General features: G+C 37.5%; 1 protein-coding gene across 1 annotated transcript in view; it reads right to left on the reverse strand.

The window, feature by feature from the left end:
* Positions 1-8,237: 8,237 nt before the first annotated feature.
* MS3_00010963 (uncharacterized protein) overlaps positions 8,238-15,318 on the reverse strand; it is a 33,332-nt gene continuing 26,251 nt past the window's right edge. The window contains exons 22-24 of the mRNA XM_051219377.1: positions 14,161-14,464; positions 9,673-10,145; positions 8,238-8,861 (exon numbers count right to left, since the gene is read on the reverse strand). Coding sequence (XP_051066906.1) covers positions 8,555-8,861; positions 9,673-10,145; positions 14,161-14,464 — 1,084 coding nt within the window. The 3' untranslated portion in view covers positions 8,238-8,554. The remainder of the gene's footprint in view (positions 8,862-9,672; positions 10,146-14,160; positions 14,465-15,318) is intronic.

A 15,318-nucleotide genomic window follows, 5' to 3' on the forward strand; every position in this document is an offset into this window, starting at 1 on the left:
GGTCTTAGTAAGCTTTGAATATTGAAAGTTGTGAATGGCTTCAGAGTTATAAGAAAGACATATAATTAATTGCTGCCATTCCTAGAATTAAGAACTCACATAAGGATTGAGTGTCAAGGGAAAAGTATTCATCCGTAATATTTTTACCATTTGTTCGAGTGTGATGATCCAGACAACTACTCAGAGAAAATGAAAGATTCCTACTATGTTTTCTGAAACCCCACATGATGATATAACAGATTATTGTGCACCTTTATACCGAAATAATTATTTAACATACAAAATGGCTATCACTTCGCGTACTGTGATATTGGAAAAAGTTGACTTTTTCGATTGTACCCCATCCTATGATTTAAAAAGATTTATCACGGACTGTTTTCCGACTTTCTGGCGATTTTCGACTTCATCGACGTCCATGACAGACGATGAAGTAGTTGCTCTATGTTTTATGTCGGTTGACGTCTCTTATAGGCAGTATTTTAAATGTGAAATATCTTCAGAGACCGTGAACACATGGTACAGTGAATAGCATCTGAAACCTGTGCAAGGGAATGAAATTTAGGGGTCGCAATTAGTCCCCTGTTTTTTATTCATAAGATTTAGCGCTTGGTGTTCACCTAATAAAGTACTGATGTGGTGTATGTAGCGGTATATAAATCACCTGAATAAGTGGTCCTGTAAATCTTCAATGTTGATGCTGACCTAACTAGTTTTACTAGATACACTTGGCTGAAGGCGCTCGGTCACGCACCCACACCGGATCACCAGTGGGTACGCCGTTCTAAACATCCCTTGCAGTTGTCAGCCAGCTTAGACTAGACGCTTTCGAAAATATCAATAACCCTCCAAACATATCTTTGAACCCTTCTTTTCCTGACTTATGAATTGACTGGGTGGTATAATGCAATTATGAGGATGTTACGTGTAAAAGTGTTGTCAAACTCCGAACATCTGTGGCATCTTAATAATGGGCCGGATGTGATTATTATTATTCGCAAACGGCTTGTGGGTACATAAGTGTTGTGGAGAAACCATTTCGGGTTTCTTCAGAAGTGCAATAATATACAAGTTTCAATAATATTAGCATAATATTTGCCATATTTGAAGAAAATAGGTTCCGTGTAATTGAGAAGAATATTTAGTTGACTTTGAAAAAGGAAATGGAGAAAACAAGGGACCATAAATCAAGAAAACGCAAAATAAGTAAATAGTTTAACAAACGTGTTTGTGAACACAGAAAGTATGGTTCTGCTACGCGGACGCTGATTGCCACGAGCATGAGGTGACAGACCAACGTGATTAATTCCTTAGAGACGTGGAGGCACTGTTGCACCATTTTAACAGGTAATCTCTGGGGTTATGCTCTGGTTCATTATCCCAAAATTGTAGATTTTTCATTATCTGAAAACTTAATCCATAAAATCTTACGTGAAAGCCACAGATTTATCTGTTCTGACTCGTCGTACAATAAGATCAGCTACATAACGTCTAATATCTCTGATGAATGCATTAAGGCTGGGTAGAGAGTAATATATTTAATACAAGCTTCAGTAGGTTTTTTATAGAGTACCCACGTCTGCATAGCCGAGCTATGCCATCTTGATAGAATCTCCTCTCATTCACCATTACCGACCTTCTCCAGGTGTTACATATTGAGTATCAATCTTTCGAGTGATTTTATGCTTTGCTTCGAGAGTCCTGTGGCCAGGAACCGATACCACTACACGTTACAGAAAGTATGTCTTCTGGTGATGCTTCCGAAACTCACAGCGCTTTGAAGGAAGCCAACTTTTCCGTAACTTTGAGCTTCGAAATGTCTCTTCAACAAAGCTGTTGCTACGTATGCTGGAGGTCAGCTGTTCTTGTTTGAACTTCCCGAGAGCTTTGTCTTATTTCAAAATAACACCGTAGACAAACTGATCATATCCGCCCACTAGATTTTGACGATCACCACAACACCCTGTGCCGAAGCATATTGCGTCAAAGAAAAGCATTAGTCACAGACCTCTGACACACTCTGATTCTATCTTATCATTCATCATATTCGTAAACACTCCCAAACCCGAAGAAGCCCATCACGAAAAGTATTCCTCTGTAGACCACAAGAAGCGGATACTGGTTCTGGCACCGCAATAAGTATGGAAAGTCATCCAAAACTTGTGGAAAACTCTTCGGTTTCCCAATCTCCAGACCGTCTTATACGAAAAACTCATCAGGAAACTTCCCATCTAACACGCGTTAACAGCGACCGCATAGGCGTCATTTGTACACCTCTGATGTGACGATGAAAGTTTTCTGTCTTACCGATACTGGGGCAGAAGTTAACGTTCCTCCAGAAGCAGTCTCAAACTTACAGGCGGCAAACGGGAAACCGATTGCCACATATAGAAAGAGATATGTTATCTTAACGCGAGTTTACGAAAAACCACCAACTTGGTCTTCTTTGTCGCAGATGTTTCTATGCCAGTCATTAGTATAGACCTTCTACAACACCATAGTTTACTTATTGACACGCGCAAAGGATGGGTAGTAGATGAAAATAATAATTTGTCTGTTTGTGTAACATTCTTATTTGGTTGCACGTTATCCCCGGTCAACGATCCATTCTATAAACGGGCTTTCGACAAGTACCTTCAACTACGCCAAACAAGGCCGAAAACTGCCGTCTGTATCCAGCAACGTTACACATCACATCAAAACCACAAGATTATATGTATTTCCGAAAGCGCGCCAACTAACTCCCGAAAAGCTAAGGTTGTCTGATAATGAATTCAATCACATGACAGTTTTAGGACTCGTTTGAACATCGGACAGCCGGTAGGCATCTTGCATACACACGGCCCATAAAATGCACAGAAATGACGGGAGTGCAACATGTGACTACCGGTGACTGAATACGAAAACCACTCCAGGTCGTTGCCCGTTGCCATATATTCACGGGTTGACAGCCTTCTTAAAAGAGCACAACTGTCACGTGAGATTAGATGGTGGTTGGAGGTAGCCGACTGGAAACCCTGGACCCGGGTTTCCTGCTACTTGGCACTCGTCAGTAAGGTGTACTTGTAATCTTGAGGGAATTGGTGCTTCCTGGCGGGTTCGATCTCGTGTCACCCAGCTTCACAGTCAGAGACGTTACCACTGAGCTATCCGAGCCGTGACTAACCTCTTGTAGGACTGAGATGTAATCACAATTGATTGATCACTGGGTGGCAATCAATGTCATGCGTGTCTAGTCCTTATTAGTGCAGATCGAATGCTATCGATCATGTTGCAATGTGGCCACCAGTCTAGGTGACTCGACACTGCGGGCACTATGTATTGAGATTAGATGGTGGTTGGAGGTAGTCGACAGGAAACCCTGGACCCGCGTTTCGTGCTACTTGGCACTCGTCAGTCAGGCACTTACGTGCGTTCATCGGCCTGGTAGAATTCTACAAACGGTTCATATTGAAATTCACGCCTCTCAAGTGACTCTTACCTAACCGACTTCGTAGAAACGTGAAACTCATCAATTCAGACAACAGTTGAAAAGAAGCATTCTTCACAGTCAAGGAAATTATCGTCAAAGCAACTACCCTCGCATAACAGGACATTAAATCACCCATCAGCATAGCAGTGGACACAGGACTCGAGGACTGGAAAAGCATTGCAGTAATGCTTAAGCATCAGCTGGTAACCTTTAGCATTCTTCTTGAGACCGTTGCTAGGCACCGAAACGAGGTAAAGCACTTTTAGCAAGGAACTCCTAGAGATGCACTGTGCTGTATGGCATCTTCATAACTTTATAAAGGTCCAAGAACTCACTCTGTTCTTCGATCACAGACCTCTCACATCTCTAAGCTAGTCTTCAGGAAAGTACTACTCTCTAGAGTTTCGACAGCCGTACCATATTTCTCAGTTTACGTCGGATATACAATACATTTCTGGGGCAAGAAATGTAGTGACAGACTCAATGTCTCGTATGACATAATTCTAAGGAATTAACCTTCTTGAACTCGCCCAGCTTCGAAAAAGATACTGATCTTTAGCACGAGTTATCTTCGACAACCCTGAACCTAAGTATTAAATAAGTGGGGAGAGGTAATAAACTTTACTTTGTGGTACGTCTACAGGTAGGGTTCGTCCAGTCGTGCCAAAACGTTATCAACGCAGTCTTCAATACCCTGCACAAGCTTCCTCATTCAGGCGTTCGTATCACCATTAAGCTCATCACAGAGCTATTTATTTAGCCTGGTATGAAGAAAGATGTGAAGGAGTGTGAATGCTTCTGTGTAAGCTGCCAGAAATCCAAGGTGGTTAGACACAAATGTCCCTTTGGGTCTTTCAAAACCTCCGAATCTCGTTTTGACATGTTCAACAAGATTTGGTGTGATCCTTACCGGACTCAAATGGATACTGTTACGTCCTTGTCTGTTTAGACTGCTTTACACGATGGCCAGAAGCAGTACTCGTCATGGAAATTACTGCTGAAGTGATGGCCCTCGCCTTCGTCGAACCATGTAAATAAACCAAGGTTATTCCTCAACTATTACTACGGATGGTAGACTCCAGATCGAATCTGGACTTTTCTGTTGTCTTACTCCACTACTACGATTTACAAAATTCCGAACGCCGCCTGCTGCCCACGGCTAAAGGGTTGAAGGGGGGATTTCGTTGTTTATTGAAAAGTTCACTCTCAGCTGAAAATTTTTTACAGTGGGCTGACTCTCTTCCATTCGTATCATTTGGTATTCGTGATTCAGTGAAAACTGACATTGGATACTGTGCAGCACAACTCGTTTAAGGAAGGACATGGACTTTGAGAAGAATTTGTAAGTCATTTATCTTCAATAAATATGGATCTAAGTACTTGCAGGAGCAGGCTTACAAACGCCACGTGTTCAATTAAACCTGGTTTTACTCGATCGCAGCTGATGGTTATTTTCGTTCAACTCTCCCTACGTTATTGTACTCAAATTTTCGTACGTCGCGATTCATTACGACGAACTGTCGAAATGACGTACAAGGACCCTCCGAAGTCCTTCAGCATGAACCTAAGTACTATTTCATCGATGTTTTCTAATATACGCACATATGTGTTTATTTTTGTGCCTATATGATCAGGAAAGTTCTCTGCGCAAAAATTATTATTATATTAAGAATACACATGCATACCAGTTTACGATTCTCTTTTCGAACTTTTCGTGTTTGTACGCGCGTATACGTGTATTTCGACATGCACTTACAATTTCCTTTTCTCTTTCTCCCGGACGGTTGATAAAGGTTGAAAAAACAGACTGAGATTACGATGAACTGAGATATTCACTGTACTTTTTTATTGTTATATTGTGCTACAAAGCCCCTTGTATTGTGGAAGGATGACCAGATACTGTTGAAAGTGGCAAGCCATCAAAGGGGTGTTTAGCAACGGTAAACTCGTTGGTTTAAACTCCTGAACGGCCAAGTAATAGGCTAATCACTACCCCTACTAGGGAGAAGTGGGCTGTAGTCCTGTAAGTCCTCGACATTTATGCTCACCTCGTTAGTTTTACCAGGCAAACTTAGTTGAAGTGACTCGGTCACGCATCCACATTAGATCATGAGTGGGTACACCTTGCAAAGCATCGCTTGCAAACTGCTGGCCAGCTTTCAAAATGAGGATCATTCACATATAAGAATACTAGTGAATTAGGCAGTTTTGATAACATACTAAGAGGGTAAAAATAGTGAAAAATATGAGTATGTATATTGAAGTACACCATTATTCAAAAAGTTTCCATCCTGATAGTGTTCGATCTACTCTTATGCTCTTCCTATAGCGGCAAAGAAAGCATCTTAACCAGTCTTCTTTGTGGCCAGTAATATTAGTTAGGAAGGTTTCGGTACATAAGTTAAATGAATCTTATTTTTTTATCCTTGGTTGAAATCTTTTTATGTTAATTTGATGGGCACACCACTATCTTAGGCTGTCATTCCGTTTTGTCCAGAAGTGAGTAGGCTAATCAAAAAGAAGCTCCTCTCACAAAAACTGTGTTGATCTGAAGTTAACAGACTTGTTTATCGTGCGTGACCAAGCAAATTACTACAAACTATTTAAACTGGTATTTTAGCTACCATACTAGTCGAACCTTTAGGTTGGTAGTCCTAAGCAACCAACTGACAAGAGCACCCTTCCAATCATTGGAGAGCTGAGTTTAGGAAGTATTATTTTGAACAGACTTACCAGTGGTACAGGTATGAAGTCTGAAATGGATGACAGCAACCAAACTGTGCTGATCTAAACTCGGGGACTACCAGGTTTTAGTTTAATAGAACAACGAAGGGCTGTTTCATCCGCAAGGATAATCGGTATCACATTCTATGACTAAAGAGTAGGGCTATGTGATGTCAATATATGTATCAACAAAGTTGGCCTCAATAAAACATTCAGACTCATTTTAATGAATAGTAAATACCAAAGAAGTTAGTGTCAGAACACTTAACATTTTTTCATTAATATCGGAACTGGGCTTCAAACGAACGTGTGAGCTGACTTTTAGGCAATACTGCCCTTGTCAGGCTCTGATCCTGGCCAACGTGTGGAACGGTCCACATATGTAAGGCGATAAGACTGTCCATGTTGTCTTGACAAGAGCCCTGCTAAACGATGGTGAACGGTTTCGAAGCAAGTGTCTGGACTATTGAAAGAACCTAAAGGCATTCCTTGTTTTCAGTCACCTGAGATTTTCGGCAGCTAGTGCCCTAGCGTTCCACTCTATCACATCTTTGTTTAAACTCAGATAATAAAACGTTTATGCTATGAACTTAACGGAAGCTCGAACGACTAGATGAAAACATTTCTGCAACATACTGAAGACCTTTCAACAAGAATGTTTTGACATAGTTGGACGATCCCTACCAGTGTTACATGGTAAAGTTCCCTTTCCGGATTCCCTTCTGTCAAATCCTTGGTCTTCGGATCGTCGACAACAGTAGCAATGTCAAAAGCAGCTTAGTTATTCTTTGTTTATTGCTGTAAAATGGCTCTCACTGCTGCGTCTACTAAAATATCAGTGTGTAACGAGCTGTTGTGATGTGTATGCACAGTTGGTTGACGATACAGTTCTTCACAGCAGTAAATTCATTATCATGGACCACATATTTTATGACTTTTGGACTTCCACAAAATTGATCTGTTGGTGGTCTCATTGAGAACATCGTGATTAACCTTGCTAACCCGTTGATTTTACGTAGTATGAGCAACTCGATATTATATAATTGCTGTGTATTTCATGGTCTGATGCGGCCTGGTTTACTTGTATATAAACTACGTATATTCGAAGTTTAGGCTGATATTGTGTTCTGAGCTGAACGGGGAAGGACCAATAAGGATCCACAGTTAACGCAAGACTACCAGCGCTGTTTGATGTATCATTGGTTTAGCACAAGAACAAAGTTATAGAAGTCGGAATTCTAATTGGCGATTTGGCTACGCGTCAAAAGCCATAACTTTCCCACAAAGCTCTTTAGGAACACGTAGATTCGTTGCCTGAGATCATAAGATATGGTTCAGAACAGAGGGAAGTTACAAGTCTACGATATGGTTCACCTGTTTTCTTTAGAAACTACAGAGAAACTCCCCATCTGAATAAAATACTTCTTGTTTGTCTTGCCAATTGAACAATTCATATTTACACGTCCATCTTTTACATATTTACATGTATATTCCACTTGTATGTCTTCACCATACTATCCTACCACTCTGCGATTTACTTATTTTGATGCTTTGCTATAGCAAAAGTTTCCTGTACTACAAAATGTTTTCGCGACGGTTGAAAATACCACTGAACGACTGTGAAGTCAAATCAAATATAGTGACATCTAATCTTCAGAATCCAAAAATGAGACTACTTTAGTACTAAGTTTAAAGGTACATAATTTAGTCCAGCAGATGAAGGATTACAAGTCGTAGGGATTAAATGCTTCCCACCATTCTATATCCATGATAGTTACTCCTGAAGACCGGGAAAGTTAGATTTTAATAGTACTTCGTAATTGAAGTAGATACTCATTCACACCTATTATGGTCTAAATGAAAAATAACACACAAAACAGAGCTGACATTAGTTGATTTTTTAATCCTCTAACATATGTTAGTATTGCAGAATCTACAGAACAAAATAGATCAATTTATAGGTGGCACCACGAGATAAACATAGTGGGATGTAGTATCATATCACGAAACATTCTGGGAGATGTCAAAAAACTAAAGTATGTATCAAAACCTATTTTAATACGTTATGATTAATACAAAGCTGAGAAAAGCGGTAAATTATCCTTAAACATCATACAAACAACTAAGTAAGAAATAATTGTATTAACGATTCAAACGTTGGTTAGAAAAATAGAGGTATATTTAAAAAAAGAACTCCTTAAAATTATCAGATTCAAAATAATTGAGAATTCATTATGTACATTGCAAATAATAAAGAATATAAGAAAATGTGAATAATCAAGGTAGTAATTATGAACAGTTCCACAAGCTATAAAATACTGAAACAATCAGAGATTACGTTCTGTACTAAAATTCAATTTATCATCCAATTGGTTCGTTATCAACAAGTGAACTAGATTCTTCTGAATCTGGACTACGACTATTTATAGATGAACGAGAATAATTTAATCGAGAAAGTGTTTGGTTAACATCCAGTGCAGCGCAATGACATTGACATCCACTGACCGGACATTCTTTCGAATAACCATTATCTCCTAAATCAAACGAATCTCCATAAAACCAATCTGTCAAATGACTAGCATGACCACCATGTCTACAAGCTTGACACCAAACAAACCAATCAGCTATCGGTATGGAATTTGGGATTGATGAAGATTTTTCAGGTGATCTAATTTTTTTTTTAAAAAGCGAACAATTTAAATAGTAACAATAATGTAAAATATTAAAGAGTAAAATAAAATGTTACTTAAATGATGGGATGAGGAGTTGGATAATTTATGAGAACAACCTCAGAGCAAAGAATACTGTCGTAATAATCGCTTCTACCTAAATTGGACGAGTCTAGACACAATGAGGTACATTTTAGGAACCAGGTAATTCACAAGCCATCTCAATTTCAAACAGAAGGTGGGAAACCGCAAACGGGACATTGTTGGAGGAAGTCAACTGAGGACCTATTCAAAGGTGTTGTGGTGTGTGCTACTGATGCCGACAGATATAAGTAGTATGTATCATCAGTCGAAAGTACAATGCCTGGAGGCAGAAGAACGAAGAACGATTGCCACGGGAGAGAAAGAACAGTGAAGTCTAAGACGATTGGGTGACATTTTGCAAATGAAGTATTCATTGTATGGTTCTCAGATTTTACTAAGGTGTTCTGTAATTGTGTATTTAAATACATGCGGTTGTCCCCATTTGTGTTCTCGTTCACTTTAGTATTAGACAAAATTAAAGTCAAAAAAGTAGTAAATACTGAATATTTTCTCATTGAAAACATGACTATTCTTTACTAATCCTTTTAAGTGGAATTCCCTCATGTAAGTTGAGTTATAAGAAATAGGATGACCAAGATTTAGTACTATTCTTTTTCAGTTACAATTCAAATCATTCACATTTGACTACGTACATATCTTAAGACGAAAACTCATGAATCAGGATGGAAAATTGAACTTTAGAAAAAAAGAAAGACATTTACTTACGAATATAGATTTTTTTGATTATTTTTATTTATAGCATTGTTCTCTGACAGGGGTATGGACGAACTCGTGGGATTGATTTGCATAGCATTCATGAAATCAACAGATAATTTACCAGTTGATTTCAATCCTGTTTGTTGAAACATTGATTCAGCCGATTTTATAGCATTGGTAACAGACATGTATTCATTTAATGGAATCGATGTGCCTAAATGCATCAAACATATTGAACATCTAGGTAATGGTTTACGACAATGTTGACAGATTGTCAATTTACCACCACCTCCATGCATTTGTAAATTTGTCGATGTTGTTGTCGTCGGCGTTGGTGAACATGGTGTATCAATAATGGATGAACTGTTCATGGTATTACTAGTATTACTACCACCACTGCCAGCACCACTAATATTGAACACGTTCAATTTGTTACTTTGAGGTTCTAAACGCCAACCACAGAAACCGCAAGCAACAAATACCTAGTGAAAACAAAAGTGAGACAGAAAGAGATGATAATGTGAATATATTACTTAGTGGTTGAAAGAAAACTAGGGGCAGTCAAGTTAGAATGTAACATCAGTCCGTGAAGTCAGTAATCGTTGGTTCGAGTCATGTCAGTAACTATGGATTACCTGGTTAAGATCCACACGATTATCGAGACTAGCAGTTTGAAATTCCGGCTGATATAGCTCAGAATCGTCCACAATGTTGCAGGTGTACTAATTCATTGTCTTCCCGTAGGTCCTGAATTCATTAACTATCTCATTTTTATTTTTTATTCCACGAGTCAATATTTTCTTCCTAAATCGTACCTCGTTCACCCTATCTTTCCTAATACCAATAATACAAATCTGATATTTCACAGTTTTGATGTGGTGTGATAGCTTGAGCGGAAACACATATGTGACAGGTTCTACGACGCATATGACTGACTTAGTAGTCGATGACTCCTATTACGCAATTCATTCGCATTTTACCTGATTTTAGTGCTATTATTAACAATACGATAATTATGAACCTTTACAGTAATTAAGTAACAAGATAATCAGATTGGAAGCTACTTAAAAACTACTCATAATTAGACCATTAGTAAATGTATACTTTATCAATAAAAGTCAAACGACAGGCCGTATAAGTTGGAAATTTCAGATAGTGTGATAATATAATGGAGCATAATGCACGCATTACATATATTATCATTCATATACATATATACCTAGTTGAATAATAAAAAATATGGCACTAAAAGACATTACGTAAAAGACAAAAGATCACATCATAGTTTCGTTATGTAATATTAACAACGATGGTTACTGAAAATTGCATACACTACTACTGATAAATAAGAACTTTCGTCTAAATTTAAACGAATAGTTTCACAATATTTGGGCGCCGAGTTAATGTGAGACATTAAAGAGGAAGAATGTATTTGTAAAATCTCAGCGAAAGAATTTGAAGTAAATCCAACGTTTCACCTGGCAATCTGGTCCAAGCTTTTTCAAGAAAAATATAATCCAACAACAAAATTATCGATTATATTTTCCTTGAAAAAGCTTGAACCAGATTGCCAAGTGAAACGTGGGATTTACTTCAAATTCTTTCGCTGAGATTTTACAAATACATTCTTCCTCTTTCATGTCACTACTACTGATGATTTAATTTGTAGATTTATCAGTTTTACAAGATTATATCAAGATTATTTTGTGTAGCTAAGATGTTCCTTAATATCATTCAGGATTTCACAAGAATACTGCCTTAAAACTTCTTAAAAAATGTTTTGTATTCTCAATTCTATTAACTTTCTACGGTCTACTACAAAATTGTGATTATTAATATCAGAGCATCCCGTCCATCAGACTTAGTTATAAAAGAATATCAGATTAAAGTCTTAGGTTTTCTGGTTATGTTGTATTTTCCGAGCTCGATGGGTGATTAATTCAACTTCAAAACTATGGTTTTTGTTTTTGACAACATTATCATTTTTATCAGTTTAGGAGTTGTGGAGATTGTTAAGTTTTTGATTGAGACCATGAACCAGTAGGTTAAGCGTTCGCGCACGAGACTGAAGTCCATGAAGTCGAATCTCACGGGGGGCGGGATCGTGGATGCGCACTGCTGAGGGGTCCCAAAATAGGACGAAACAGCCGTCTAGCGCTTCCAGGTTTTCAATGGTGGTCTAACACCAATCGGTTCATGATCTCAATCAAAAAAATTATCATTATTGTTTACTTCCTGTGGAAGTGAACAATTTGATTATTTAGTCAGCGTTAAATCAAACAGTTTTGATGATCATGTGTGGGAATGGTTATCTTTGGAAGCCTTTTTAATTGTCTTTGTATTCCTATTGAGTGTTTCATAATATTGACCATATGGCCATATGATTAGTTAATCATTTGGCTTAGATAGGATTCATGTTGATTACAGATTGACTTAAATAATATGCTTTCTGAAATTCTTTGAACTTCCTAAATCAAAAAGTTCGACGTTTTTTCTTCCAATCGAAATTATGCCCATGGCTATTTGCGTACAGTGATACGAGTGACATAACATTATGTCGTTTGTGTTAGTGTACGAGTACATCGAGGAAGTACCCACTTTGCCTAATACATTTGACGTAATTTATTTTTTAAACGTATATAGTTGTATTCTTTTACTGTTGTATCTTTTGGTCATCATAACATGGAATAAATTGATTATGTTGCCTTATGAGAGAGTTTGACGCTAAAAGGCTTTAAAATCCTTGTGATGATTTTTAAAATATATGATAAAATAACTTGTCCTTTGCATTCTGAAATTGTGTAAATGTGTGGACTCGCTAGACACTTTTTGATTACAAGAATGATAATTTTGTAGGGATAAACAGAAAGTGAGTTTCTTTATTCCAGGTTTTTTGTGTAGTGAGAGTTCAGAGCAGTAAGTTTTCACTCTTTAGAGTAGTCTCTACGCAACTACATTTACATATTACCGAGTTGTTACTGTTACAGGTTTGATTCGTGCGTCTTTTTGTAAACTGTGTTTTCGAATTCACTTTATTTTTTTTTTTGACTAGTACATTTAATAATGGTAATTTCTCTTCTCACTCATACTTTCTAGTAAACGCGGTGCCTTTAAAGATGTTGCTAATCACCTTATGCGCATTTCTCACTTACGTAAAATATCCAAATCTCTAGCTTGATTATTGATAGGACTATAGCTTTCACTCTTTGTATAACAGCTTTAGTGCCTAGTCTTGATATATGTAGTCTCTATGGTCTTCCTATTGTCTGTTTGTAAATTTGATATATATAGTAAGGGACAAGGTTAGTGAAAATGCATAAAATACTTATTTCTTTCAAACATAACTCAAAGAACCAATGATTGACCCTAGGCCCTTTATAAATTACAAAATGAAAACATATGCTTTGAAGAGCATCACCAATTATCAAGAAACCTAGGTTGAGCAGGGAATCTTGTCGACTATACCCAACAAGTTAATATTAAAATATAGTGCGCGAAATGTTGAATTAGTTAGAATAATGACAGAAACGCTGAAATATAGCCAACAGAGTATGATCATCGTTAAGAAGGATCAAATAAACATTACATTGTTTGCTGTACCGCTCAACGATTAGTCAGTTGTATATTATAAAATGAGATAATCCAAGATATAAGGTCTTTTGCTACCTTCACAAATGCCACCAAATGCCCTGGTACGGCCGAGAGTGGGGAGAGTTCGCTCTCTCTCTCAAAATGCTATCACATGGCCACGTGTATATAGCCTCTGCCAGGGAAGTCCTACTCACTGCCTTCTCGTGGCGGGGGTGTTGTTTACGAAAATGAGAGGACGAAAAGCGAACGTCCGGCGCTTTAACCGGGTTGGTGGACATGGAGAGTCCACCTAGGGGAGTTGGAAAACCTTGATTCCAAACCAATGGTGTACATAGGCTCCAGTATCCTGAAGGAACAAATGGTGTATGAACCAATTGTTGGTCACCGGCTACCATGGGACTGCATCTCCTTACGTTGTTCCACTGCATTGTGGATCAAACCTGTAGGTCGAAGGTTCCGGGTGTGGCCCCCTAAGAAAAGCACCTGTTTCGGTTTGGGCACCCGGGCAGTATCACAGCCCTCACACAAATCAGATGAGATTTGTGTGGCGCATATGTATTTGGTGCCTCCGTGTACCAATATCTATGTGTTAAAATAAATCAATAAAATAACCTTCACAAATAAATTCCATAAAAATTCATTAACAACGTGATAAGAATAGGTGTAACCATCATATTCAATCACTTTTTTTAAGGTTTATTTAGAATTTGTTAATCTTTACAAAATTACACTAACATGTATGATTAGGTGTATGTTTATAAAAATCTACTTAAACTTCATTCGCCATTTCGAAACTAAAGTATTGCAGGTTTTATAAGCAGTTGGATAAGATGAAATGTGATATATATACCAATGCAAAGGCAATCATCAAAAGCTCAAAATAAGCAGACAAACTATGAAACGTACTTGATTAGCACCAGCGATAAATCCAAAATTTCGAACTTTACTACTATATGATGAAGAGTTAGTGTTGTTTGTAGAAACAGTAGTAACAATACTATTGGTAGTAGTACTACTACCAGTACCAGAAACAGTACTAGTAGTGGGCACATCCGCTTCAACACTCTTTGATGATATCAACAATGAACTAGACATTTGAGTTCGAGAAGTGCTGGGATATAAATAATCGGATAAAAGACGTGATTTATATGTGATATCAAAGTCAGCTCGATAGAACCACAATTGCCACTGATCTAATAGGTCACGGTAGCTAAGGTGAGAAAATCATGAAAAATAATCAGACAAGTAGAAATATACTGAGTGACTAACAAAAAATCGCTGTATGCAAATAAGGCATGAGACAATTAGTTAAGAATTAAGCTTTGTAGGTCGTATCTGTCACAGATTGATTTGAGTTGGGTTATCAACGAAGAGGGGGGGTTAGTACTGTACAGATCTTTCGTACCAGCATGGAACTATCCAGCAGTGAGCGCTCACAACGCCGCTAAGTGTCGGAGCGAACACTGAAACATAACAACTGTTTCACTCCTAACATACCTAAACTCTATTATCTATGATTTTTCACTAGAATTTCAGAAACATTTTGAATTAAGTCACTATTAAGCTACCTACTATGGTTTATTTGGATTTGTAGGTTCCTTTTATTTCACAGGTTGATTTCATTTAAGCTTTGATAAAAAATCATAGGATGGTAACGAATAAGTATTTAGAATAAATTGAATGATTTCGCATCTTATTTATATGATCCTGTTTGATCGATCAAAGAAAAAACTATTTGGCGATAAATACTAGTCACAACAACGCTGATTATTGTTAATACACTAATTTGGCTTTTAATTGCATCACAATTTTAGAGAGAGCGAGAACAGTAAAAATGAACAGTTCAACTAATCTAGAATCATAATAACTGTTCGTCCGAGTATCATAAGAAAACTGAATTAAAAATATTTAGACTCAGCTATGAATGAATAATTTGTGCATTTCATACTGTTTAACGATGAATATACTTATTTGTAGGATAATGACTGAATTATTTTTGTTTTAAGAGGACGAAAGGTAATATGGGAAAAACAACTGAATTTACTTATTTATTTGAACACATAA

This window comes from Schistosoma haematobium, chromosome 4 (assembly GCF_000699445.3).
Source record: "Schistosoma haematobium chromosome 4, whole genome shotgun sequence".
NCBI lineage: Eukaryota > Metazoa > Platyhelminthes > Trematoda > Strigeidida > Schistosomatidae > Schistosoma > Schistosoma haematobium.